The 26,338-nt window shown below is 36.1% G+C and overlaps 1 protein-coding gene across 3 annotated transcripts in view; it reads left to right on the forward strand.

The window, feature by feature from the left end:
- Nucleotides 1-26,338, forward strand: part of Tenm1 (teneurin transmembrane protein 1) — an 815,224-nt gene that overhangs the window by 634,715 nt on the left and 154,171 nt on the right. For all 3 annotated transcript variants that reach the window (XM_058571492.1, XM_046468616.2, XM_046468598.2), the window contains 2 exons: nt 6,649-6,865; nt 25,324-25,443. In XM_058571492.1, the coding sequence (XP_058427475.1) occupies nt 6,649-6,865; nt 25,324-25,443 (337 nt within the window). The remainder of the gene's footprint in view (nt 1-6,648; nt 6,866-25,323; nt 25,444-26,338) is intronic.

The following is a 26,338-nucleotide window of genomic DNA, read 5'->3' on the forward strand; positions in this document are numbered from 1 at the left end:
GTATTTTAATTTTATTTAAAGATTGTTTTTTTTAATTTTCACTAGATACATGTGAAGTGCAATAGTCACATAAGACTTGTGACAGTATTAGCTCAGTGCTACAGCATCCCCAACTTTGAAAAACGTTTTACTGTGTTTCACTGCATAACCATCACAGATTCAATGGAATATATCCTTTATATGAAGCTAGTATTACTTAAAAGTCATGTATTACTAAACTGTCTTTGGTACAGGGTTAGGATGCAAGAAATACTTGGTAATATGTTAATATGGTAGTCATGATTATGCAGTAAAATATAGTACTGGATACAGCTGATTCAAATATTTGACTCCAATGTTTACCACTCAGCCAAACATTTCCCATGGGGTACTCTTTTCCATTCATAACCACTTCTTGCCTAGTATTGTGCTTGGCACTTGGAAAAATGATAACCATGACAAGGTTCTGCCTCCATTGAGCTTATGGTCTAGCAAGAATCCACATAAATGGTTACATATTTAAAATTCTGAAGAGTGCTATGAAAACCTGAGGGTGACACAAACATGTATGGAGGACCTAACCAAGACTGGGTGGTAAGACAAGCCTCACCTGACTCCAGGGAAAATGTTTCAGGTAGAGGAAACAGCATGTACAAATGCCCTGGGTAGAAATGTACTAGGCTCTTTTAGGAAGTAGAAGGCAAGTCATTATTGCTGGAACACAGTAAGTCAGAGAGGTATTAGTTTATAACAGTGAGCAGAAGCCAGATCATATAAAGCATTGTGAGTTTTATAAGCTTTTCAGTCATCAAATAATCTATTTTACACAGTGAGAAAATTGTGATGTTGTAGGAAGATTGTCAAGGAGGTTAAAAAGATGTACAATAAGAGGGTTTAATCAAATGGCCTTCCCCCCCCCCCGCCAATCCTTTGAGTATTTGTCACATATTTGCCCGAGCTTCTCTTGTACAAATTCTTCTAGAGGTCTATATTCATATTCATTGGCAAAATCAATAAGTTAATTGCCTAAAAGAGAATGATCTTCCAGGAATCATTCTTCATAACAAGTCACCATTCATTAAAAGCAATAGCTATTTGCAAGCCTTTTATAGTATAGTGTTTCTAGATCTAGACAACAGCACCATGGCTGAGTTATGAACACATATAAGCTCATGGATCAATGAACCTCATGTTCTGAATGTCACCAGAATAATGCAGTGTTTAATAAGTAGGAAAATAAAAGAGGAGCAATGAACTGATAATATTAGCTCTATTTAAGGACCAGACACCCTCTCCCCATTTACTTTTGAGGTTTAGTTGGAGACAAAAGACCTGACAACAGAAAGCATATTCCAAATTATTCTCTTATTATCATAATCCCTGCATTTCCAAGAAACCTATTTATTAAAGGATCCTCACTTAGGAGTGAGAGCCTAAATTTCTAAGTGCTTCCAGATGCACATGGTAGGTAGAAAATTCACACTGTGACTGAATTCACTACTCTATGAGTGAACCTAACGTGTTATTTGTCAACTAAGACTAATACTACTTGACATCCATCTGCATACTTTATATTTGAAAATTAATAAGATAATTCTTGAAATAAAGTAATTTAAAGTGGGTAATAAACATGTGGCATCAATGAAGAATCTATTAGCATATATATATATATGCAAATATATATATTTGTACTAGGGATTGAACCCATAGGCACTTAACCCATGAGCCACATTCCCAGCATTTTTTATATTTTATTTTGAGACAGTCTTGCTGAGTTGCTAAAGTCCTCATTAAGTTGTTTAAAGTCCTCATTAAGTTGTTAACGGTGTCTGAACTTGCAATCTTCCTGCCTCAGCCTCCTAAACTGCTGGGATTACAGGTGTGGGCCACTATGCCTGGTTTAGCATATATTTTGATGAATTAGTTGTGTATTAATTAATCTCAAAGCGAATTTACAGATGTCATAGAAATAGGATTTTTTCAGCCTTAGCAGACCCTCTACCCTATAGGTTATAGAAAGGTTATACTTTAATCCAGCCCCTAGCCAAATGGTGACAAGTTCTGAATCAGTGAAATTAAACCAATGAGAAGTTTCTGTAGTATGACCATCTACTCAGAATCACATAGGATTCTACCTAAATGAAAACATAACCAAATGTAGTTTGTAAAACACTATAATGAACTAAATGTGCTACAAAGAAGTAAATTGTCCTCTGGCCAGTGTTAAGGCGACTTTAATAAAAGTTAGGCTGAGCACTTAAAGCTGTGATTACAGGTCATTGTCACCTACCTATAGGATTCTATCCCTAGCCACCCTGAAGTCTGTACGTTCCAGAATTTAAGCTAGCTAAGTTCTTTGACTTTTGTATAACTTTATTGAGTTTATAAAAGGTATAAAATACATAATAAATATAAATAGTGAGTTTAGACATATGTATACATTTGTGTTACCATGACCACAATCAAAATAATAAACTTATCCCTCATCTCCAAAAGTTTCCTTGTGTTTCTTTGGGTTTGGGGGATACAGGTGATTTTTTTGTGTGTGTGGTAAGAGCGATTATTGTTAACTATAAGTACTATGTTGTACAGGAATTTGCACATCTTGTATAATGGTGACTTACTACCCACTGAATGACAACTTCCCATGTCCTCTTCCCCCATCCCCCTGGGAACCACCATTCTATTATTTACTTCTATATATTTGACTATTTTAGATGCCTCATATAAGAGGAATCATGGAATATTTGTCCATCTGTGGCTTACTTATTTCATTGACCTTCAATCTATGGCCATACCACCCTGAATGCATTCAATATCATCTGCATGATTTTTATAGCATGTGATTCTTACAACTCTAGTGGGTAGGCAGTATTGTTATCCACATCTTATATATGAGGAAACTGAAAATCCATGAGTTGAACCAATTTGTCCATAATCATATAGATTGTAAGTGGCAAAGTCAAAAGTAGAACCAAAGTAGTCTGGATATTTTAACTTTAACCACTTTGTGTAATCTAAATACCTATTCGTATTCAGGCACTTAGAGGTCCTACAGTATAGATCAGTGCTGCTTAAATGATGATATTGAATGTGTGATTTGTAGTCAGAATGCTATGTGTTAATATGACTCTCACATTACTGAAAGGTACGCAGTCACATTTAGCTCCCCCTTTATTTGTAAGATGAAGATGAGAATATCTACTCAACAGGTTTATTGCGGGAATTAGCTAAGATAATATATCTGGAAGTACCTATTGCTTGGCAAATATTTTTTTTTTATTTTTAAAAAATTTTTATTCTAATTTATCTTATATGACAGCATAATGCATTACAATTCATATTACACATATAAAGCACAATTTTTCATATCTCTGGTTGTATACAAAGTATATTCACACTATTCTTGTCTTCATACATGTACGTAGGGTATTGATGCCCATCTCATCCTGCCCTCATTTATACCCCCATTTCCCCTCCTTTCTGCTCCCACCCCTTTTCCCTATCTAGAGTTCATCTAATCTTCCCATGCTCCCCCTTCCAACCCCACTATGAATCAGCCTCCTTATATCAGACAAAACATTCGGCATTTGGTTTTTTGGGACTGGCTAACTTCACTTAGCATTATCTTCTCTAAGCTCCACATCCTTTGGGGTCTCCTATCATGAATTAGCTATCCATTTTTATGAAGATGATAATATGGGTATTATCTCCAAAGTATATACATAAAGTACATTGATTTATAGAATAAGGAAAATATGGGTTTTGCCTAAATCGCTCATATTCCCTTCTCCATTCCCCCTTTTCAACCAAGGGCAGACATCTAGTAGGCAATAGTTTAATCAAGTCATCACTTAGCCAAAAAACTAGTGTCCTTGATCTTCATCAGCACAATTGAGCCAACTGGCATAGCCCCAAATTGATTGGCAAAGGTAGGATCAATGAATGCCATGTTTAGTCCTTCAAGACAATGTAACCTCCCTCTTCTAAGCTATGTTGTACTTTATTAACTTAAACGGGAAAAGCCCTAAAAGTAAAATTAGTTAGCATTTGATATGCCCATATCTAACACCCTGATCTTAGCTGTTAGTAGGGTGCCACATCTTCCAGTTTAGAACAATAAAAGAACCATTATTAGCCCAAAAGAGGGGAGAAGAGAGAGAGAGAGAGAACACACACATCCACTGTGACTATCATTTGCACTTTTTTGTAACAGTCTAAACATACTGTATGGGGTGTTATCTAATGTGATAATTGGTAAGTAGATCTTCACCCTTCTGGTTTGCCTATGAATTATAATTTAGAGGTTGTGTGCCATTATTAGTCTGCTTGCCTGTGGCCTTTTATATTCAACAGAAGCCTTGCTGTTTTCTCAGAAAAACAGAGGTCTTAAAGGGTCAGCTCTGTATAATAGGCAATTACTAATATGAAACATTAGCTTGGAATCTATAATATATAACTAGATGAGAATGTGAGTCCTGATTTTGAATTGGTTCTATGTTTAGTTTTAGAGTCCAACTTTCAAGATGATTTTGGCATTAGTGTGTATTTAAAATCTATTTCGTTTCCATAATGAGTTGGAATCCTGTGGTTGATAGGATGAAGCCTGTGAATGCCCAATCTGATTATTACTAGTGCATTTGTTAATGTTTGCCAGCCATGACATTTGTGCTTCCACATATATTATCTCAATAATAACAAATTCACTATTCAATAAAATTGCAAGATAAAGGTGCTTGCCCATTTGAAATGAAGTTTTCATTGTTTAGTGTATCGTGCGCCAATTCCAGATATCAGAGAGCTCTTTTAATCAGCCTGATATTTTTGCCAGCTTTTCAGCGCATCCAGATGTTTAATTAGCAGAGTAAGGAGATAATGTGCTAATAAGAGGCTGAGAACAATATATTGGAAGGAGAGGTGGCAGTGGCATCTAAAGTCTATAGAAAAATCTGTTAATGTAATTTGCTGAATTGAGTGAGGAGGGGAATTTCTTTTTGAAACAGATCCACACTTAAAAGTTAGTCATCAGTGAATAAGAAATATGTGTATAGAGAAATAGAAATCAGAGACAAAAATATACTGAACAAACAGGAAAAGCAAGAAAGAAGCAAACTGCATTTTAAATCAAAGTAGTGTCTGTGGTACAGGGAATTTGAAAAGACCACATGTGGGGAAAAATATTTCCTGGGTGCCCTAGGGCTACTGTTCCAACCGCCTACTCTCTTGGTGGTTCTGGCTTTCATTGCCCCTAGCTGTGGTACACCCTCCTCTTGCTCAACAGGAGCAACCAAGTGCGGGGAGAGAGAGCAAGCATAGAGCTGCAGGAAACCAGTGTCAGTAACTTTTATCAGCAGCCTTAAGGAGCCAGGGATCCATCTGCAAGTCAAGAAGATTAGCATCTTTATATTTACCCTTGTTAAACAACTGAATTAAAGCCACTTCCTTCTTTAAGGACCTTGGAAGGACTTTAATTTTTTTTTTTTTTTTTTTTTTTTTTTTTGCTTATTGTGTATGAGGTGAAGTGCTCATATGCTCAGTTTATCTCTGCAAACCCTTCTCTTTGCACAGGACTCATAGCACTTCTTACATTTCACTACTTTAAGAGTCAGCTGTTTACACACCTATTTTGCCTACTAAGCTCTGAGTTCACAGAAACAAGAAAAGGATTTATTTCTCCCTTTACCTCCCCAAACACCTAACGGTGTTTTTCACCTATTAGATTCTCAATAGTCTCTCCTCCTCATGTAACCCCTGTGTTTCCCATTATCTATCGACCAAAGAGAGGAGCCTTTATATGATTTTCTTCTTATTGGTACAATGGTGTGTTTAGGAGTTGGGAGCAAATGGTGAAGGCTCAGAAAATGAAAGAGAGCAACTCACTACATTCATATATCTCAGGTTTAGCAGTAATTGTATTAGAAAACTGCTGTTAGGTATAAGTAAGCTCTAGTTGCTTCTACAGAGTCCTAAAAGAGTGTTTCTGCAATTTTACTATGATTCAAAATCAGACAGATTAACCAAGCATAATCCTGTGCTCTGTAGAAATTATGATTCAGTAGGTAGACCTCCATCATATGCATATTTAATAAGCTCCTCAGGTAATTGCACATTTGAAAATCACTGCCCTAAATATTTTGTTACCATGAAAATTTCAATTTCTGTTTGGGGAAATATCAGTAGACAACAATATTGGGAGAAATTTTTTTAAAAATACAACCAAATTCAGGTTGGCAAGTACTTGTTATTTGTGTGCTCATAGATGTACAGGGTATGAAGAATTCAGGAGAACTACAAGAAGTACTTGCTATTCTGAAGGAATGGTCTCATTGAAGAAGAAGGACACTTCTAAAGAGTGAGACCTAACAGAATATTCTACCCCAAAGTACGCTTAACTATATAAACTATTCCTTGACTGAAAAATGCTGGAGAATTCCAAAAAGAGAGACTTATGCACAAAATGTTTTGAATTTCTCTGAGGCACCATATAAACTCAGTGAACGATAATTCATGAAATACATGCACATTTAGCAGACTTTGAACTCAAATATGGTTACCTTTATATCTAGATTCTTCTCTATTTTGCATATTTTAAATGATGTTGTTTCTCTTGAAACTAAACATCAGTTTTGGTGTTTTTTTGTTTGTTTGTTTGTTTGTTTGTTTTTCCAGATGGTTTGACCGACTGTGTGGACCCTGATTGTTGTCAACAAAGCAACTGTTATGCAAGTCCTCTCTGTCAGGGATCACCAGATCCTCTTGACCTCATTCAGCAAAGCCAACCCCTCTTCTCTCAGCACACTTCAAGACTCTTCTATGATCGAATCAAATTTCTCATTGGCAAGGACAGTACTCATGTCATTCCCCCAGAGATCTCATTTGACAGCAGGTACATATGTACTTATTTTATTTCTTAATGAACTCTGGTCATGTTTTTCTTCAACTGTGAAAGGAAGATATCTTCTAAATACCAGGTTAATTTCTCATTCCATACAATCCATATTGTTATCTTTCTTTAGACTTCTCTAGAATGCCTAAGTTCTTACCAACTACTGAGAGAGAAATTCACTTCTAGAGATTCTGTATCAGAAAAGTTTGTGTGTGGAGCTGGGGATGTGGCTCAAGTGGTAGCGCACTCGCCTGGCATGCGTGCGGCCCAGGTTCGATCCTCAGCACCACATACAAACAAAGATGTTGTGTCCGCCGAGAACTAAAAAATAAATATTAAAAATTCTCTCTCTCTCTCTCTCTCTCTCTCTCTCTCTCTCTCTCTCTCTCTTTAAAAAAAAAAGTTTGTGTGTGTGTGTACATGCATATAAACACACACATAACTTTTCATGACAAAAAAGAAGGGAAGTACAATTTGCAAATTTATTCTGTTGACTCCTTGAAACTCTTGAATTTGAAAGGCTAATTTTAAGTTTTGTTCCATGATGAAAAATGTTTCCATATTAAAGGGTTGGGTGAATCTGACATCCTAATGTGAAATGCAAGACTTGTAAAAAATTGTCTTCTAGGAAACCTCAAATGCATCAATTGTCACTAAGGACCTGAGACCAAATTCATTCTCTTAGGCAAAGAAATTTTAAAACTTGACTGAATTATTTGACATGCAATAACATTAATTTGCTCGTTAATATTCATTGCTTCATGTTCATCAATGATATAATTTATTAATTAGTACTACATTTTGGTAATTCACTGAAGTCAACATTTCCATCTTAAAAATTTCCTCCTCTCTTCATTCTGTAAGTTGTTATGGCTTCCTAGACTATGGCAAACAGAAACTTTTTGTAAAACAGGGAAAATATTTGTCTAGAAGTGCATATCTACACCCTACTCACTTAGTTGAAGCCTGATGAGCATTATCAGTGCCCAAGAATAATTTGGTCAAGTTTGTACTGATATCAGTGATATTCTAAGAATACTGAAACTCAATCTTAAGTGAGAGGAATAATAAGCTCCATGACATAGATATGCATGCCGATGAATTAAATGACACACTGAACTCAAGTAAGGTGAGAAAGTCAGGACCTGAGAGAGAAAAGAAACAAGTCACAGACAAGTACACTTGAAGAAAATGGGATAATGAAGATATGTATGGAAATTTGAAACACTCAATTCCCTTCCCTTCAATTGTCTACTAGAACTCTTATTGAAACTAAAATAATTTTCATTATTTTTATTTTTGTGCAGTTTTGACCTTTTAGGTCTCTGACAGAAATCAAACCCAAATGCCAATATATCACAAGAAAGGACCTTTCTGCCAGGGGATCTTGTCAAAGTTTGCCTCCTTCCAAGAGATTCAGTGAGCCTTATTTTGAAATGTTTCTCCCAGCTCAATAACAACGTAGTATAACTTTCAAATGAGGTGTAGTCATAGTAATTATTTAGATAGTGTAGATTTATTTACTGTACACCAGAGGAACAAAAAGAACAAAAATCAGCATTGTCCACATTTTCCTATTTAAAGTAGAGGTAAGTCATCAACGTTGTATTTTTCTCTACACTTAAAAGACAAGTCAGTTTTTAAAAAGTGAGAGAAATAACAACAACCTCCATGACATGGAGATTCATGGAAATGTGTTAAATGACACTGAACCCAAGTAAGGGGAGGAAGTCAGAACCTGAGAGAGACAAGAGACAAGTCATTGTTACCCAGAGCAGGACATATGAGCAATAAACTTTGAAAAGTCAGAACAAACTTAAACCCCTGCGGTTCAGCTTCATGCTTCAGCAGAGCTTGCCTGCAGCTCACAGAGTGAACAAACCTATTACTTGTGGTGGTTAATGCCCTTCTCCTCCTCCTGGTTTGATTGAGTTTTCCCATTCCTTTGTAAAATGCTCCAAGTTATCATTTGGCTTTGCAAGTCACATTTAAATTCAGAGCGATGGGTCTCCTTCATCCAGTGGTCTCAGCTATTACAGATTTATCCATTCTGAAGAATAGGTACAGGCCTATTCCAAGGAAAGTAGTTGAAAACAAACAATCTATTTTCTCAAAAAAATTTTTATTTGGGGTATCTTTGGATAGAATCAGTCCAATTCTGATCACATATGTGAATAATAATTGTTACAATCTCTTAAATCTATATAGTACTGTTTCTTTGGATTTCTTTGATACAAGGGAGGATTCATTATTTGAATAAACACACATGGTTCTCCATGTTTGGTTCTCCTAGGTTCAAGAGCTCACAGATTGGAACAGTTTGAATTTTCAGGTTTCAATTCATTTTGTTCTATACAGATAGATCAAAATAGAGCTCCAAATCAAACACGGTTTGTGGTAGATGCTTCAAACTTTAGTTTGCAAAGGCTTCAGGCAAACATTATTTAATTTTATCCTCACAGTACCCCATGAAGTAGGCAATTGTACTATATATATTTTATATATGAATAAACTTAAGTTCAGAGAGGTTAAATAAATTGCCCAAAATCACACAGACTGCAAATTGGCATCGTAGCAACTCCTGTAACCTTTCACTATGCCACAGCTTCCCCGTTTTAGCTTGTCCTTAAAAAAGTCTGATGACATGGTCCAGATCTATCCCAGGTAAACAACATCTGGGTCAACAGAAGAAACTTAGAAACCAAGTGGTTTTTTTTTTTTTTTTTTTTTTTTTTAAATCCAGTTCATTTTAATACACTTCAATGACATCATCTGCAAACTTTCAATCAGTGCCAATGAACTACTTTGTAGAAGACAAATTAATTATATGAAATGGGAGTTTTACTATATGTAAATTGTTAAATTGTTATATATTAGGCCTCATACTGTGCTTTTACATGTGCTATTTCACAAAAACTCTGTATAGCAGGCACTTTTAGTAGCTGTACTTTTTAGGCACGGAAACAAGAATTGAGATGTTAAGTAAGTGACTTGTTCAGGGAAAATCAGAGGGTTAGAGGCAGGATTTGAACCCAGACAGACAAGTGGTAAAAGTCTGGTCTATAAACTAATGTGCTGAGCCACTTTGACTACTTAAAAAGCTGGGGTGACCATCTCCAAAATGGCTTAATACATTCCTGACTATGGGGTTGCTCTCCTCCAACAGATCTAGGACACTTACATGTCATAATCAGATGAACCACTTTGCTTTTTTTTTTTTCTTTTGCTGTATAACTGAGAGATAGCTGGGGAGGCAGGTGAAGAAAGCATTGCTACAGGGATGATTTGCCTACTGGCAAAATATGACCCACACAATTGACTTGCTGCCTAGCACTACCACAATCAGAAACCTCTGGAACTAAAGATAGTGGCATACAGGTGACAAAGAGTTGCAAGGACACACAAATGTTAAATAACTGTTCATCCTTGTGCATCCAAGGGAGACTAAACTTTCTTATTCTGAATTTGCTGCACTGGCATGTGAGAGCACATAGAACATGTACCTTTTGTGCCCTATGATTGGTATAATGTCAGTGTGAACATGCAGCTTGCCCACGGTGAAGTCTCTAGCAAACTCGATTTGCTGTTTTTATTTTTTTAATACAATTTACCCTGTAGCCTGTGTTGCTCTCTTTTCTTCAATCTATGTGTTTTCTTCAAACATAACTACAAAGTAAACCACATATTCTGTGTGCTCTGGATGACTTATTATTTTTTAATAATGTAAATAGGTGAACAGAAGCATTATTGATCTTCAGTGTCTAAGCATTTAATCACTATTAATAATGTAAAAGGTTTTTATAAATATGTAAAAACAAGAGTACATTAAACTAAACGACAGCAGTAATTTGCAAAGCCAGACATTTCACTCGCCATCACTAATGGAGAAGTACATTTAAAAAACAAAATCCTACCAGGATTAGTGCAACCACTGACAGCAAGGTCTGGCCAAACTCATTTGTCTATTTTGTAACCATGAAAGAATGATCCCCACATCAATCTACATCAAGTGTCTACATCAGAGGTTGCTTAAAATCAGCCTACAGATGGCCTGACATTTAGAAGTCAGGAGATCTAACATAAAAATTGGAATACATTTCTTCTCTAGAATTTTCGTCAACCCTAGGCCCATGGACATGATGTAAGTAGTCTGGAGGTGAGGGCCAGCTACCATTCAGAATTAGACATAACACGCCCCTCTAAATCACTATCCACTGTTTCCTTTATACCTGATTCACTTCACTTACTTCCACTGTCATGCCTGGCCCTGCTCTTTGAGCTTCTGACCCCTGCTCTGTACAGTTTCAATAGCTTTCCTTGGAAAGAACTCAAGTGTGTATGTATGTGTGTGCATGGATGTGTGTGCATTCTGATATTTTTCCCTGATATAAATCTCATCGTTTTTAAATATCATCATTTTTTCTTAATTTTTGAATGATTATTAATGAGTTTTTTAAAAAGATGACCAAACATGAAATAGAAATCACATTAGTGGAAAAATAGGCCTACCCTTAGTTCACAGAGTACTTTCGTACACCTCATGAATAAGTTGGTATATACTCTGCCTCATGAGGCTAATAAATTCCTCTGGGGCCAGGGGTCTTAATATATGGCCCACATATCATGGTGTCAATCCAGGTTCCACCACAATAACAAAAAGTGCACTTTTTATGAGAAGAATGTGTGTGTTGACAGGCATTTGATAACTGTTTATCACTTAGAGTATGTTTTCTGAACAGTTTAAAGATGTAAAACTTCACAGCAGTGTTGCTAAACGAAATTGTGGTGACTTTTCTACCCACCACTTATGGAATACCTACCCTTAGTTGAAAAGTTCTAGAATTGGGACCAAACTTAGTACAACACTAAGAACCTAAAAGCACTCTTAACAGTCTAAAAAATTAAGAAGTTAAACAAGATGATGACTTTCTTCTAGTTCTAACTTTTTGTGGAGTTGTTACATTTCAATTTCTTGATTCATACTGGGATGTACATTGTTAGCTTTGAATTGTTCTCATTACTTAATGTTAAGTTTTGTAAGAACAAGAAAGAAGTCTGATTTGTTCTCTCATTATTTGGATATCTGTTGCTATGTTAGTCAGATTTTCATCACTATGACCAAAATACCTAACAAGGACAACTTAAAGGAAGTAAAGTTTATTTTGGCTCATAGTTTCAAAGGTCTCAGTTCATGGTCAGCCAGATCCATTGCCCTGGGCCTGAGGTAAGGCAGAAATCATGGCATAAGGTGTGGCAGAGGAAAGCTGCTCAGTTCATTTTAACCAGGAAGGAGAGGGAGACGGACAAGGAGAGGGAAAAGGAGAGGGAGAGAAAGAAAGAGAGAAAAGAAAAAGAAAAAAAGGAAGAGAAAGAGGAGGAGGAGGAGGGGGGGGGAAGAGGAGGAGGAGGGGGGGGGGAAGAGGAGGAAGAAGAGCAGCAGCAGCAGCCAGGGACACAATATAGTCCCCAGTGACCTACTTCCTCCAGCCATGCCTCACCTTCCCAAAATTACCACCCAGTAGTCCATTCATATTATTAACCATCAAATTGTTTAATCTACAAATGAGGCTTTTATAATCCAATTTTTTCCACTCAGAACATTGCTGCATTGCCTAATAAATGAGCTTTAGGTGGGACATTTCAGATCTAAACCATAACAGTTGCTTTATGGCAAGCTCCTCAAAGTAATATATTAAAATAATGTGTTGTTATTAAATCTCATGATTCTATGGGTCAGAAATACAGACAGAACATGGCACAATGGCTCATTTCTGCTCTATGATATTTGAATGCTCAGCTGGAATGACTCAAGTATCTGGGGACTAAAATAACTGGACAACAGCTAGGAATCTTTTCACATACAGTCCTGTTGGCTACATGGGATTCCTATTAGCATAGTAGCAAGCCTTGAATTTGTTAGAACTCATACATGGTGGCTCAGAGCTACAAGAGTGACTGTTATAAAAGACAGGAAATGGAAGATGCTAGTCTATTAAGTATCATGTCTAAAAATTGTCATGGTGTCATTTGTGTCATATACTATTAGTCAAAGCAGTCAATGATCTTTCCCAGATTCAAGGGGAAGGACATACATCCCAATTCTTGAAGAGATAAGGATCAAAGAATTTTTTACTATCTTTAATCTAGATCCTAACTAGTACCCAGCACATAACAAGTAAAAACTGAATGAAAAATTAAGTGGCTAAGTGGTTTGTTTAGTTATAGTAATTTTGAAATGCAAGTGCTCTTCTCACATTTGCTAATGAAAAAACTCATTTTGGTTGCCGAGAACACACAGATGATATCAGGACCTTAAATAAACCAATTCCCAAATGTAGAATCAGCCTAAACGTAAGATTACATATCTCCAAATAGCACAAGAACTAAATTCGTAAAAGATGAAGTTATTATGTAACATTGCCAAAGTGATGACTTTTTTTAAACTTAAAAGACCTTCCACCACTGTCATAGCCTGCCAATAACTGATATCATTTATGATTTTGTATAAGCATCTACCTTCGATGGGATATATAATCAAAATGTAGTACCAAGAAGAAATTAGGAAATAAGGAGCATTATTAAAAAGTCAGTAGGAAGACTACTGTCAGTTGACTCAATTTGGTATGCATCATTATTGTTTCTCACTAGAAAACCAAAGAGAAGTACCACCAAACAATTTGAAGTACTACAGATGCCTTAAGTATGGAATTCCTGGCAAACTCCACTTATCCAAGCTCTTCTCTTCTTTTACTACACCCCACTCAATAATAAAATCTTGATTCTTCCTCCTGATTAGTCATAATACCTGGTAATAGCCATAATTGCTTATCATAACTTGTTTAATAAAACATGCTTTTCTGCACTTGGTTGAGCTGGGAATAAATACAATTTGAAATTCTGTGAATAACAAAACAAGTTATAGACCCAAGACTGAGGTCAAAGGAAGCTTGCAGGAAGGTGGTCATTTCTGCAAAAGCTACTTATTGTGAATAAATACAAAGAATTAAGAATAACCATACTTGAAAAATACTAATTATAGACTTAAGTATATTTTTATCAAAATTTTAGTACTTCCAGAGTAACTGATGATTTCATAAGTCCTCAGAAGGAGATAACAGAGATATCAGATTCCTCTGCCATTCTTAATGTAATATTGTACCCTGATATCAATTTATTTTTCAAAAGAGTGATGAGGATATGTATTCATTCATTTATTTAAGAAATATTTCTTTAGAACCTATCCTGTACCAAGAATTATGTGGATGGAGATAAACAAATGAAACACAATCCCCTTTTCACAGAATTTACATTCTAGTGAAAGAGGCAGTGAAACGTCAATATTTGATCATTGCACATTGTGCATATATATATATATATATGCAAATTACCGTACTGTACAACATAAACATGTACAAATGTTATCTCAGTTAAAATGAAAATAAGAAAAATACATAAATAATTAAAATACTTGCACGTGAAATAACTTCAGTGAACCTGGGACAGAATGTAAAGAAAGCAATGAGCCTGGCACAGGCTGGACAGGAGTTTCAGGGAATGATGGAGACCACATGACATAAAAAACCAGGTTTTTAAAGAAGCTTGAAGTTCATTAACTCAGAGGATCTCAAATTCAACTGATTTGTTAGGGTACACCTGTACCCTAAATTGATGCAAGATAAGAGGTATTCTAGCAAATAAGACAAAGTCATTAAACAGTGACAGAAATGAAGCTAACCTGGATATTTTCAGCTATAACATAGAAATGGAACTAATTGATTCAGGTGAGCACAAAGAGCTGTTAAAATTGATACATACAAGAGACTATTGATGACTTGCAAGAAAAATACAAAGCTTATTTAGGCAGGGAACAGCTTAACTATGCACAAGTAGTTTCATCCTTTGACATTTAAAGCTATAATTTTTTCTACAATTTAAAGTGTTTGTATTAAAAAATTCTGGGAGAAAACAGATCAATCATCAAAAAAATTTCCATTTAGCACAATAAAGCATTCCTATTAACTACGCTTTGGATTCATTTTATAATAACAGATTCTGTGGTTTGAAGATAATCTATATTAGAGAAGACTGATAATCGTCTCTTGAGATTTATGTACATTAGAATGTTTTTGTTTTTTTCTTTTCTTCATTCAGTGATAGGTACTCTACTAGGCTCTGACCTCTCTTCATTATAATGAAGATCACAGACAATAATGAAAAATGTAAATATCAGGAAGGTATAAGTACTGTCAAATGAGATAAAGGAAATTTAGGGACAGAGAATGACCATTATAGACAGAGTGGTTCAGAGAAGCTACTCTGTGGGTGTAACACTAGGGCAGACCCTCATAGTATTCATCTATATGCTAGGTGATTTGGGCGTGAATATTTTTTACCACCTGGACCCATATAAAATAGATTTTCACACAAGCAAGAGCCTGACATTGACATTTAGGAGTCTATTGAATTAAGATTCTGTGCCATTATGTGCAATAGGAAGGTAAAACAAATCTTTCTCAAGAAATTACTACCTATTGTTACTGTACTAGGATTTATTGATAAATGCTTGGAGTGCCTGCCCATCCAGAGAATTTGAATAACTCAGTCAAACTGGATATGCCTTAGAAAAAAGAACTAAACGATAGCTCTAGACCATTTAATCATGAAAGGGAAAAAAATAGCAGTTCTTCAACGATTACTTAAACCTAGAAAAAATCCAATATTTAGAAACCACTTACTGATTTGAAGTCATAAACAAAGAAAAGATAAAAGACAGCCTAAATCTTAGAATATTTAAAAGGAAACACAATGTTGTTACAGTATTTAAGCATTCACAGAATTAGTATTCATAGTTTTGTGTATCTATGAGTAACCCCAGAAGATCCATAACATAATCATTCATAATTTTGCTGAGGTACACATTTGGATCCATATGCATTTTGTTTAACTTTTTCATGAATCTGTTTGTTAAAGAACTCTAAATCTATTTGCTAATAGCAGGTTTTTGTGTATTTTTAATCTAGGAACATGAAAAACATTATACCAGGTACACAACTGAGAGTAGATAAACACACAAAGCAACAATTGCTGAATAAATTAAATAGACTAAGGACTGGAGGAAGCCCGTCACAGAGCATCAACATACTCAAATCTACTTTCTAGTCACCTTTTTTTTTTCTAAAAAGAGACACCACACATAACCTGCCCACATTTGGGAAAGGTATCCAAGCATGGTTTGGCTTGGACATATGTCCTTGTGTTCTGCTTTATCATTGCACCTTTCTTTCCCTGAGCAACCTCCTTTCTTCATAGCTTCTGCAGTTGTTGTCCTAAGTGGGGAGAAAAGTTGTTGATAGTTGCTAATAAAGCACTTTGATCTCGTTTATGTGAAAGGTGTTACTCGTGTGAAAACAGGCTCTCCTGATTTTCAGACAATGATTTTGTCTAATGCTATAATTCATGAAACACATGTTCAAGACACATTTTGAAAATTACAAAGTGCTGAAGGTTCCCAGATTTATAGTGTTGGCTAGCTTCCGAAACCAGCAGTCAACACCTAAAGGTACCAAAAAGAAAGAATGTGCGACTTTCACTTTGCAAATGCTCTTAGAAAAAAGTCTGAAAAGAAACCAGAAAGTAAATCTTCAAAATGTTATTCAATCTGATTATTTATGATATTTTGAAACTTAGATATTTTCAGATGCTTAATAATTAGTAATACCAGTAGCTATCTACAACTTACCTCAGTGTGATAGTTATTTTCTAATATTTTATCTTTCCCACTTTCTGCTCAATTAAAATCAAAAGTCAAAAGGCTCAAATCCTCATTACCTACTTCTCAGCCACGATACATGTTTGCAGTGACTCTAGCTAATTAAATCATCTCATCTTGTCCCTAGAGAGGGAAGAACCAATGCAAGTTTGGGGATAAAGAACGAATAGCGTTCTGTAGTTCCTTTCCACTATACACCCTGCACAAAGAAAGTGTTCAGCAGTTGGTAGATTTCTGTAGGTAATAATTTCCTAGGGATATCACCATGTTTGTAGGTGAGCACTTTTAATTGTAGCCACATTATTTACATCTAGACAGAAAGATCTGAAGTACAGCTCAGGCTCTTTGGAGTCCAGATCAAGAGACCTCCACCACTCCACCACTTATTACTGTAACAATATTGTGCTTCCTTGTAAATATTCTAACTTATAGGCTGTCTTTATTTTTTCTTTGTTTATAACTTCAAATCAGTAAGTGGTTTCTAAATAATGGATTTTTCTAGGTTTAAGTAATTGTTAAAGACCTTTTTATCTTGAATTTTTTTAATCCTAAATAAGCTTCTTCATATTTAAAACAGACCTAACAGTTGTCCCACTCAGGGTTATGTGGATATTAAGTGAAATAAAGTAAAGAAAGTGTCTTGCATAGTAGCTGGCTCAGAGTAAGTATGTAATGTTTTTTTAAAAAATATTTATTTATTTTAGTTGTAATTGGACACAATACCTTTATTTTAATTATTTTATATGTGGTGCTGAGGATAGAACCCAGGGCCCCGCATGTGCTAGGCAAGCACTCTACCACTGAGCCACCACCCAGCCCTGTAATGTTTTATATATACAATTACATCATAATTATCAGCATTCAGAAAATAATTTTCAGAATCAGAAAACAATCTGGAAGGTTCAGTTGTAAATATGGTCATTTCACCGGGTGATTTATGATATCTTTGTGTGGTGATAGAGGACAGAAATAAAGTATGATAGTTATTTTCTAATATTTTATCTTATTCCCATTTTACATAAGGAACAAATGAAGCTCAGAGTAATTCTGTTTTGTAGGAAAAGTAAGAGTGGTGATGCTAGCAAGACAGAGCTAGAACACAGTGGCTACAGCTAGGCCAAACATTTTTTCTCATGGCAGAAAAAATAATTCATGCTCAGGAAATAGCCAACAAGAAGGACCTGGCCTATATTTAATGACTCTCCATTATTTGAAAGGCAGATCAACAGAGACGTGTCAGGAGAGGTTAATGAGGTTAACAAAACCTCATAAAGCTGATTACAAAGATAAACCAATTGAGTAATGTGTAGAACAAGCAAAACACAAACAAAAAAAATTAACTTCAGACTATTCAAGAGTTGCAAGGGCTTACAGGACAAATATTTCATATTCAAATTCTGGACAAAAGTAATCATGTGTCTAAATGAAGCAAACTGGCACTTATGCAGTCCTGAAAATGTGACTGTGTCGTCAGTTTTCTTATTGCTTCAAAACACTTGATCTTTTTCCCATTACTTTGGGGATCTCAGGCATCCAAAGCAAGCCTACTTTTGACAAGCAATTACCAGGGCAGATGGGAAAATAGCCACCCTACCTCAGGGTGAGTGCCCCCATTTTGTTTTACTTGAAACATCACTAGCCATGAGGAAAATAATTCTGCTTAAAAAGCTATCTGCATTTTCAATAGCACCACATTTCCCTGAGCCCTAGAATGTTGATGGGTAATGCTCCCAGCTGCTTTTAGTGTTACCTATTTGGTAGGTGTTATTTATTTGGGCTAGTGATCAAAGGGGTAGGATTAAATCAGCCTGCTATATTTAAGTAAAAACTAATGAGATTTTGTTGGGTTTGCATATGAACTTTCACTGCATTCACATTTTTAGAACATGAAAACTAGTTCATGCTAGAACATTAGGTGTTTTCATGGTGCTGCACCAGCTTAGATAATGTGTATAAAAAACAGCATGTGTTCTGTTGGAACCCCTCCCAAAATATGGATATTAGAAACCTCAAATATATTTAAATTATAAAATACCAAATAGTAATTTTGTGATGATATATAAAGACATAATGAAGTTAATGTGCATAAATTAAGCATTTGAGGAGAGCTATTCATTCATTTCTCCCAATAACATAGGTGCTATTTAATCCCCTGAAGTAGTCAATTATCAAACAAAACTCTCATGATGAGATGGTCATAATGTAAAATCCAGAATGTTGGCTTCTAATAAATGAACTGGTAAGGCATCTGTCACACTGGAGCCTCACAGTAGTCTCTGAAACCCTGGAAGAAGTGCCATGAGAATGGGTTGCAAGTACATTATAACTTTATTCAAAAATAAAATTTGAGTTGAAATCCTATGAATCTTTCTTAAGCCCCTGTCGGGTACTCCAGGCACTAGGAAGGACACAAAGAAAACCACACAGTCCTTATCGTAGAGTGACTAATAGGAAAGACAGATCTATAACTGTCATCCAAGATAGGCTGTGACAAGTGTAATAACATGGGTACAAGCACTGTATAATGAGAATAATAGGAGTGAGGGAGAAATTGGCGTTTTTTAGGACAGATAAATTGGGTTAAAACATATTTCCATTTCATGATCTCTGGATTTGAAGGGTCCCCACAGTTCATTTTATAGTTCAGCCAGCACTTTGTGGTGACAGTTTTACTATGGCTCCCCAAATTACAGTTGTTGCAAACCTTTTTCCAAAGGTTAATGTGGAGGAGTTAAAATTCATGTCACAGATTTTGTATGGTAAGATTGTGAATCAGTTGTTGATTTGCCTTCCTTTATGTGGTTTATGCTTCCTGCCTTCTTCCCCAGGAGTTTATACACCTTAATTGGCTGATTATGCTATGATCTTGCTTTTACTAAAGCAGTGATTCTCAAAGTTTGGCCTTTAGACCAGCAGGATCAACATCACTTAGGAACTTGTTAGAAATGCAAATTCTCAGGTCCTATACCAGACCTATTGCATCAGAAACTCCACTCCGGGGATAAGGCCCAACAATCTGCATGTTAACAAGCCCTCCAGGGAATTCTGGCACATGGCCCACAGGATCAAGCTTGAGAATCACTGGTCTATAGGAAAGATTACCAAGAAGGACTGCCAGAGTCCCACAATGGCACTTTAAAGAATAGGCCCTTTTAGTCATTACATGAGGACACTGGATAATAGAAACATCATAAGCCCTTTGTCCTAACCATCAGGGTCCCTAGAAGCAGTGCTTTAACCCAAATGATACAATCAATGACTGTGGGATTTAAGTTATAATAAGCCCAGGGAGCAACCCTCCAACCACATCTCATATGCAGTAGGTTTCTGTCCCTTGAAGAATCAAGCCAACTGACAGCTCCTCAAGGAATATAAAGGGCAGGATTCAAACACTAGTGAGCAGAGAATTCTTATGGCTTCTCCCAGCCCAGGCCTTCTCAATGCTATCTCTTGACCAGAGCTGTCAGCTTTTGAAAAGGATTTCATCTGTTCCTATGGAGAAAACAGCCTAACCTGCCCACCTGCTGCTAGGTCCCCTGCTGGCTAGGTCCTTGATTTTGAATGTAACCCTTCAAAAGTAGCTTATGCTCCTGTTTGCAACAAAGCAAATAGCTGTAACTTCCCTAGCCCTGAGCCTCATTTTCCTTATGAAAAATTCTAATCAGAAATACAATGCAGTAAATTACATCTTCTTTCAGCAATTTAGTTTTCAGCCTTGTTTTCAAACCAACTTTTGTGCTTCAGGTTAATGTTGTTGCCTGAGGTGTTGAATGAATATTGGAAATTTGATACAGAAGACAAAAGACAACAAATAAGGGAAAAGGAGAATGGAACCAAGAGTTGATTGAAGGCTAGGGATAATTTGACTATACCTTGAAAATAGCAAATACAGAATGAATTAGACCTTTTGCATCAGGGCTGTCTAACAAGCAGCTTGTTAGTTAAATAAGGCTCTCAGTAAAGTGTATTCTGACTTGTATTTCTCAAGTTGCCCTATTCTTCATACCAAGTTCCAAAGACTTGGAAGATTCACCGTTTAGTTAAAGTGGAGAAGCAATTCCTTTGGGGTACTGCTTTAGCATAGTGACAGCAGGTAGACAGTTTGGCAGCAGCCTGTATTCTCCAGAGAATAGGGAAACAGACACTTGTGAGGGATGATCTTCCCCATGCATGGTTTTTAAGTCACATTGGACATGCCCATCTAAGTTCAAGTTATTTTGCTATGACCAACAACATCAGGGAGAAGTTCTTGTTTTTAAAGGTTCAAGGAAGCAAAGCATCCCATCCATGTCTGTGAATCAAAGGAGAGCTCCAGGCAAAGAAGAAAAGCATGCAATGTGGGCACACATGTGTACACGTGTGCACACGCATGAACACACACATACATACATACATACAACACAAAAGACAGTTACAGCTGGGCATGGTGGCGCACTCCTGTAATCCCAGCAGTTTGTGGGGCTGACGCAGGAGGATTGCAAGTTCAAAGCCAGCCTCAGCAAAAGTGTGATGCTAAGCAACTCAGTGAGACCCTGTCTCTAAATAAAATACAAAATAGGGCTGGAGATGTAGCTCAGGGGTCAAGTGCCCCTGGGTTCAATCCCCAGTAACACCCCCCTCAAAAAAAGGCAATTAAAGTGGACAGATACCTGCTGTACACATGTGTTTGCCCATCCTCATGGCAGTCTAGACAGCAGCTCCTGTCATCTGACTTGAAAGATTCTGAAGATTTCTCTATATTATTGAAATGAAAAAGTCTCAGAAAAACATGGGCCCTTGAATAGGATTCAGATTGTGCTAGTTTTGATGTGGCAAAACTAAGAGTTCAATATGTTTTTGAGATAGGCAATGGATGGGCCAAGTCAGATTGTTTAATTTAGATGTGATGCAAGGAAGCAGGGACTCTCCAGAATAGGAAATTGGGAGGAATGCCAATGGGGATAAAGAAAAACACAGGAATCAGAATTGTGGTACTATCAAAGACAGACCCCTGCCATATACACCTCACTATTCAGCTAGGGTTTGTCCGTATTATAGAGGCTTCCCTGGATCTGAGAAGGATAATTAGAACAAGTTGTATAAATGGGGAGAAATTACATTTAATGCTGGTGTGAATCAGAAAACACAAGCTAGAGACATAGCTACTTGTCCACAATTAGGAAGAAAATTGAGTTTAGAAGCTGGAAGTTCATAAAATGGCGGTTGAGCTGAACAAAGTGGCATAACATACCATATTAAGCAAGAATACATACAAATTCTCCCTACGGATCATTTGTAGTTGGTATAGCCCCAGGAAGTGAGTAGATTCAAGAGCTTTCTTTTTGAGATAGAGTTTGCCTGAGAAGTAAATTTTCCCCTAGGTTTCTACATGGAGTGTCAGTCAAGATTATTGCAAATTAACAAGAATACTTTAATACTGTCCCCAAATTTAGATAATTTATACTGACTTTGGATGACTGATATTGGTCAAAGATTATAGTAAGAACTAGTAATCCAGGAATGAAAAGAGCTAAGAGTTATTCTTGTGAAAAATGGATGACATGGAGTGTGTAAATAATGGGAGCAAATGCAGCAAGATACAAGGAATCTTAGAACATTTAAAGTCTAATACATTACAAAGAGTTCAATACTGATAAATGTGGAATAATAAGTTTTATGGGGCTTTATCATATGCTGTAAGTTAGTGTGGATCATAAAATATGAGGAATAAAAAAGTAGGGGAGTTGAAAGACAAGTCTGTGCACATTATTTATGAATGATGAAGAGTGAAACGAATGAAGAGCAGGTAGAGAATGTCTTGAATAATGATGACTTTGATGAGTCATTATCACACAAATCTGTGTGCTTCATAAAATATGAGGAATATTAAGGAGCAGAAGAGTCAAAAGACAAGTCTACTCAGAGTGAGATACAGAATGAAGGAAGAGAAGAATACAAGGGAAATGCACAGAATAATGATGACTTTTATGAGAGTTTCACTCACCAGCCTGGATCCTTCATAAATATAAGCCATATAGAAAATAAAAAAAGCAGCAAAACGAAGAGACAGATCTGTGTCTGTCATAAAATACGAGGAAATAATGCCAACTAAGCTTGACAAAATAATAACAAAAATAATTGAACCTACTACAGCTGTGGAAAGACACAACGTCTAGATTAATGTGAACAAATAAAATGAGCAAGTGTAGAATTGTCTTTCCAATAGGGAATCAGCAAGCACCTAGGTAGGTGTTACTATCGCAAAGTCCACCTTGTTAGCTAGTAGCAAGGTTTGGCAAGTTCATAATCAATCCCTGCCAAACCCCCAAAACCACCATAGAGACATAGCTACTTGTCCATAATTAGGAAGAAAATTGAGTTTAGAAGCTGGGAGTTCATAAAATGGCAGTTGAGATGAACAAAGTGGCATAATATACCATATTAAGCAAGAATATATACAAATTCTCCCTATGGACTGGGGTTCAGGAAACAATGTTTAATTTTTAAATGATTTGGCCTTCCAAACACACAGTTTCTTCTCAGTCTCTCCAAATCTAGTCCCTGTGTAGTTCATAGGAGATTTTCACAGCTTATTTCCACTTAATATATACCCCTCTTGTCCAATATTGCTTTCTAAACACCTCTACAAGTTTACTATATAAAACCAGAAATGTGGGGCTTGTGTTGTAGCTCAGTGGTAGAGCACTCACCTAGCATAGGCAGGGCCCCAGATTCAATCCTCAGCACCACATAAAAATAAATAAATAAAATAAAGGCATTATGTCCAACTACACCTAAAACATAAATTTAAAAAAACAGAAATGTCCTTTATTTTCATTTCTTCTCACATTGAACTTGGAAACTGGGATCAAATTTGTCAGGATTAGTTCAAATTCTAAAACTTGAGGACTTCAAATATCTTTGCTATTAGAACAAATGGGATTTCAAAATGATACAGAGAGAAAAAATAAATAAAAATAAATAAAAAAAATGATACAGAGATTGGAAAAATCAAACATGGAAATAAAGCAAGTGTCCATATGCCATTTACATGCCATTCAGAACCATGATTTGCATAATTCATGGGAAGAAGAAAGCCACTGATCTATCACTAAACAAGAAATGTTGGTCTGAGAGCTCAGATATATACACAAACACTAATAGCAATAATTATACTAGCTTACCTTTGTGTAATACTTAATGGTTTATAATTTGTGTTAGGGAAAAGCCTTAGGTAATTCAGGATAAATCCTATTAGCATAATTTATAACCAATTCCTCTGATTGCAGTAGAACTTAGTAATGAGGTTTATCGGCTGAAAGATATAAAACAGACTTTGTTAACTGTCTTTTGCTTATTTGGAGGAGTTTTGGTTTTTCTGCTTTGTTTTGTTTTTCCTCAAGTGATCCTTGTGTCCTTGAGCCTTTAGATACTTCCCTTGGCTTGCTGATTCTGTTAGATAAATATATAATCCCAGGGTGAAATTATTAGCATTATTCTGGAAAGCCATGTTGGCCAAAATAACATGGCCCCTTTTAATCCAAGATTGAGCTGCCCAGATACCCCAAATCCCAGTTGGAGAAAAAAATGACATTTGTGCCCTAGAAAAAAAAACATTGACCTTGTTCAACCTTCCTCAACCCTGCCAACTCCAACTATAAAATGCATAGCCAAGAGCTAAGAGCTGCCAAGACAAGGATTGGACTCTAGTGAAAAAGCTATCTCCTCCCCCACCCCAAATAATGGTAGACCAGTGAAAAATCTTTGCTTGGAATTTATCCCAGGGCCCTCTTCTTAACTGCCAGACTCCAGGAATTTGTTACAGCTTGTCAGCCAGGCCAGAGTTGAAAGTAATGGACATTTTAGTGGACTGTCCCTGAGGAACAGCCCTATTTCGGGGTTAGTTTAATGGAATCCCATTCTTTGGCAAGGATGAAACTCATTTGCTTAAAGAGGAAATGTCCTGATATATTTTATTAAATTGGGCAAGAATAATAGGATGCGATAGTCAGGACTGTGTCTCTTTTGCAGGCTTTAATTTAAGGTTCACCACCTATGTTTGTTTGGTTGTGTTTTTTTTTTCCCAGACAAAGTTATGTGGCAGTGTGCATCATGAATATTAAAAATTTTCATACCTTTGTATGTAAATGCACAGAAAATGCACATAACAAATTGATACTGCCTATTACTACTGGTGAAAACACTAGAACAAGGAAGTGGGGGAGGGGTGGTCAATAGGACTTTTGTCATATTTATAATGTATTTATGTATTAACTAATGCAATTAATTTTGATTTTGATGAAAGGAAAGTGTCCTTCCACAACTAGGGCTTTTTCCCAAAGAAATAAGAAATTCCATGTAGAAAAAAATAAGAAACAACTAAACATCCTAAAACAAGGGGTGAGATAAACATGTTTTGAGGTACCATTTTAAAGGTACATTATATAATAACAAAATTGTATATTGATGAACTTCTAATTACATTGGTTGATGTTGCTAACCATTCAGAGATCTACCTTTTCTATGATCCCAACTTTGATGGCTAAAAAAAGTACACATAACCTCCTCAAAATGTTATTAGTACTTATTACTGATTGGCAAAATTATTGTTTTCTTGGTTTTACTTGACTGTTTTCAAAAGTTTCAAAATCTTGGCTTCTAGATTTAGCTTTAATGTGCTTTGTTATTTGCCTTTGGTCTTGTGTTTCAGGCGTGCCTGTGTGATTCGAGGCCAAGTGGTGGCTGTAGATGGAACCCCTCTTGTGGGGGTGAATGTCAGCTTCTTGCACCACAGTGATTATGGGTTTACCATCAGCCGGCAGGATGGAAGGTATGACATTATTGCTTCTGACCATTGTGGGAACCAAGTACTGACTTCTACCCATGAGTAAATGTAGGGCTGAAGATGATACAATGGTAGTAAGCCCATCTCCCATTTATATCTAGAGAAGTCGTTGGTAATATTTATTTCCTCCATATCTCTTTGTAAGTCAAACCAAACTACTCTTCTAACTTTTCATGGTTATTCTCAAGTTTTCTTGAAACTCAGGCTGTGTGAAAACTTTTTTTATCTTTAATCTATTTCCATTTATAATTCCAACTTAAGTTCAGTGAGTTGATGGAGATAATAAACAGGGAACTGAGAACACTCTGGCTAGTCTTCCAAAATAGGCCCAAAATATTTCAGAAATAAACATGTCCAAAAAGTTTCTTCCAAAAGTTCAAAATTTAGCCATACTAAAAGGATTTTTTTCCATGATCTTAAACTTTTTATGAAAAAATTATAGATTTACAAGAAGCTGCAAGAGTAGTACATAGAGGTCCCACATACCCTTTGACTAGTTTTTTCAAAAGTTAAAAGGATTTTTTAATGTGTCCTATTTGCCTAGTGACTGCAACTGATTGACAAGCATGGCCAGCCTATATAACTGTAATGAGTTAAACTTGATCATCAACTAGCCAATGACTTTTTAAGGGCTTCTCTAGGTTCTCTGAGACCTGGGAAGTGAGACCTCCAAGTAAAACATTTCTTCCTGGAAAATGATTTACTCACAAAAACATTTTTGTTGCTGTCATGTAGATAGACACTTATTCAGAATATTTGAGTCAATAGGCCATGTGTCTATCTTGAAGGTACCTATTTATAACTCCAGGGAATATTGTAATAATGGTCTTGAGGTTCCCTGTTCTCCAGGTGGCTACCATTAAAGTTTCCTACTTATAAC

The sequence above is a fragment of the Marmota monax genome, unplaced genomic scaffold, assembly GCF_021218885.2.
Source record: "Marmota monax isolate L192 unplaced genomic scaffold, Marmota_monax_Labrador192_F-V1.1 WCK01_AAM20220418_F8-fsc00054, whole genome shotgun sequence".
Lineage (NCBI taxonomy): Eukaryota > Metazoa > Chordata > Mammalia > Rodentia > Sciuridae > Marmota > Marmota monax.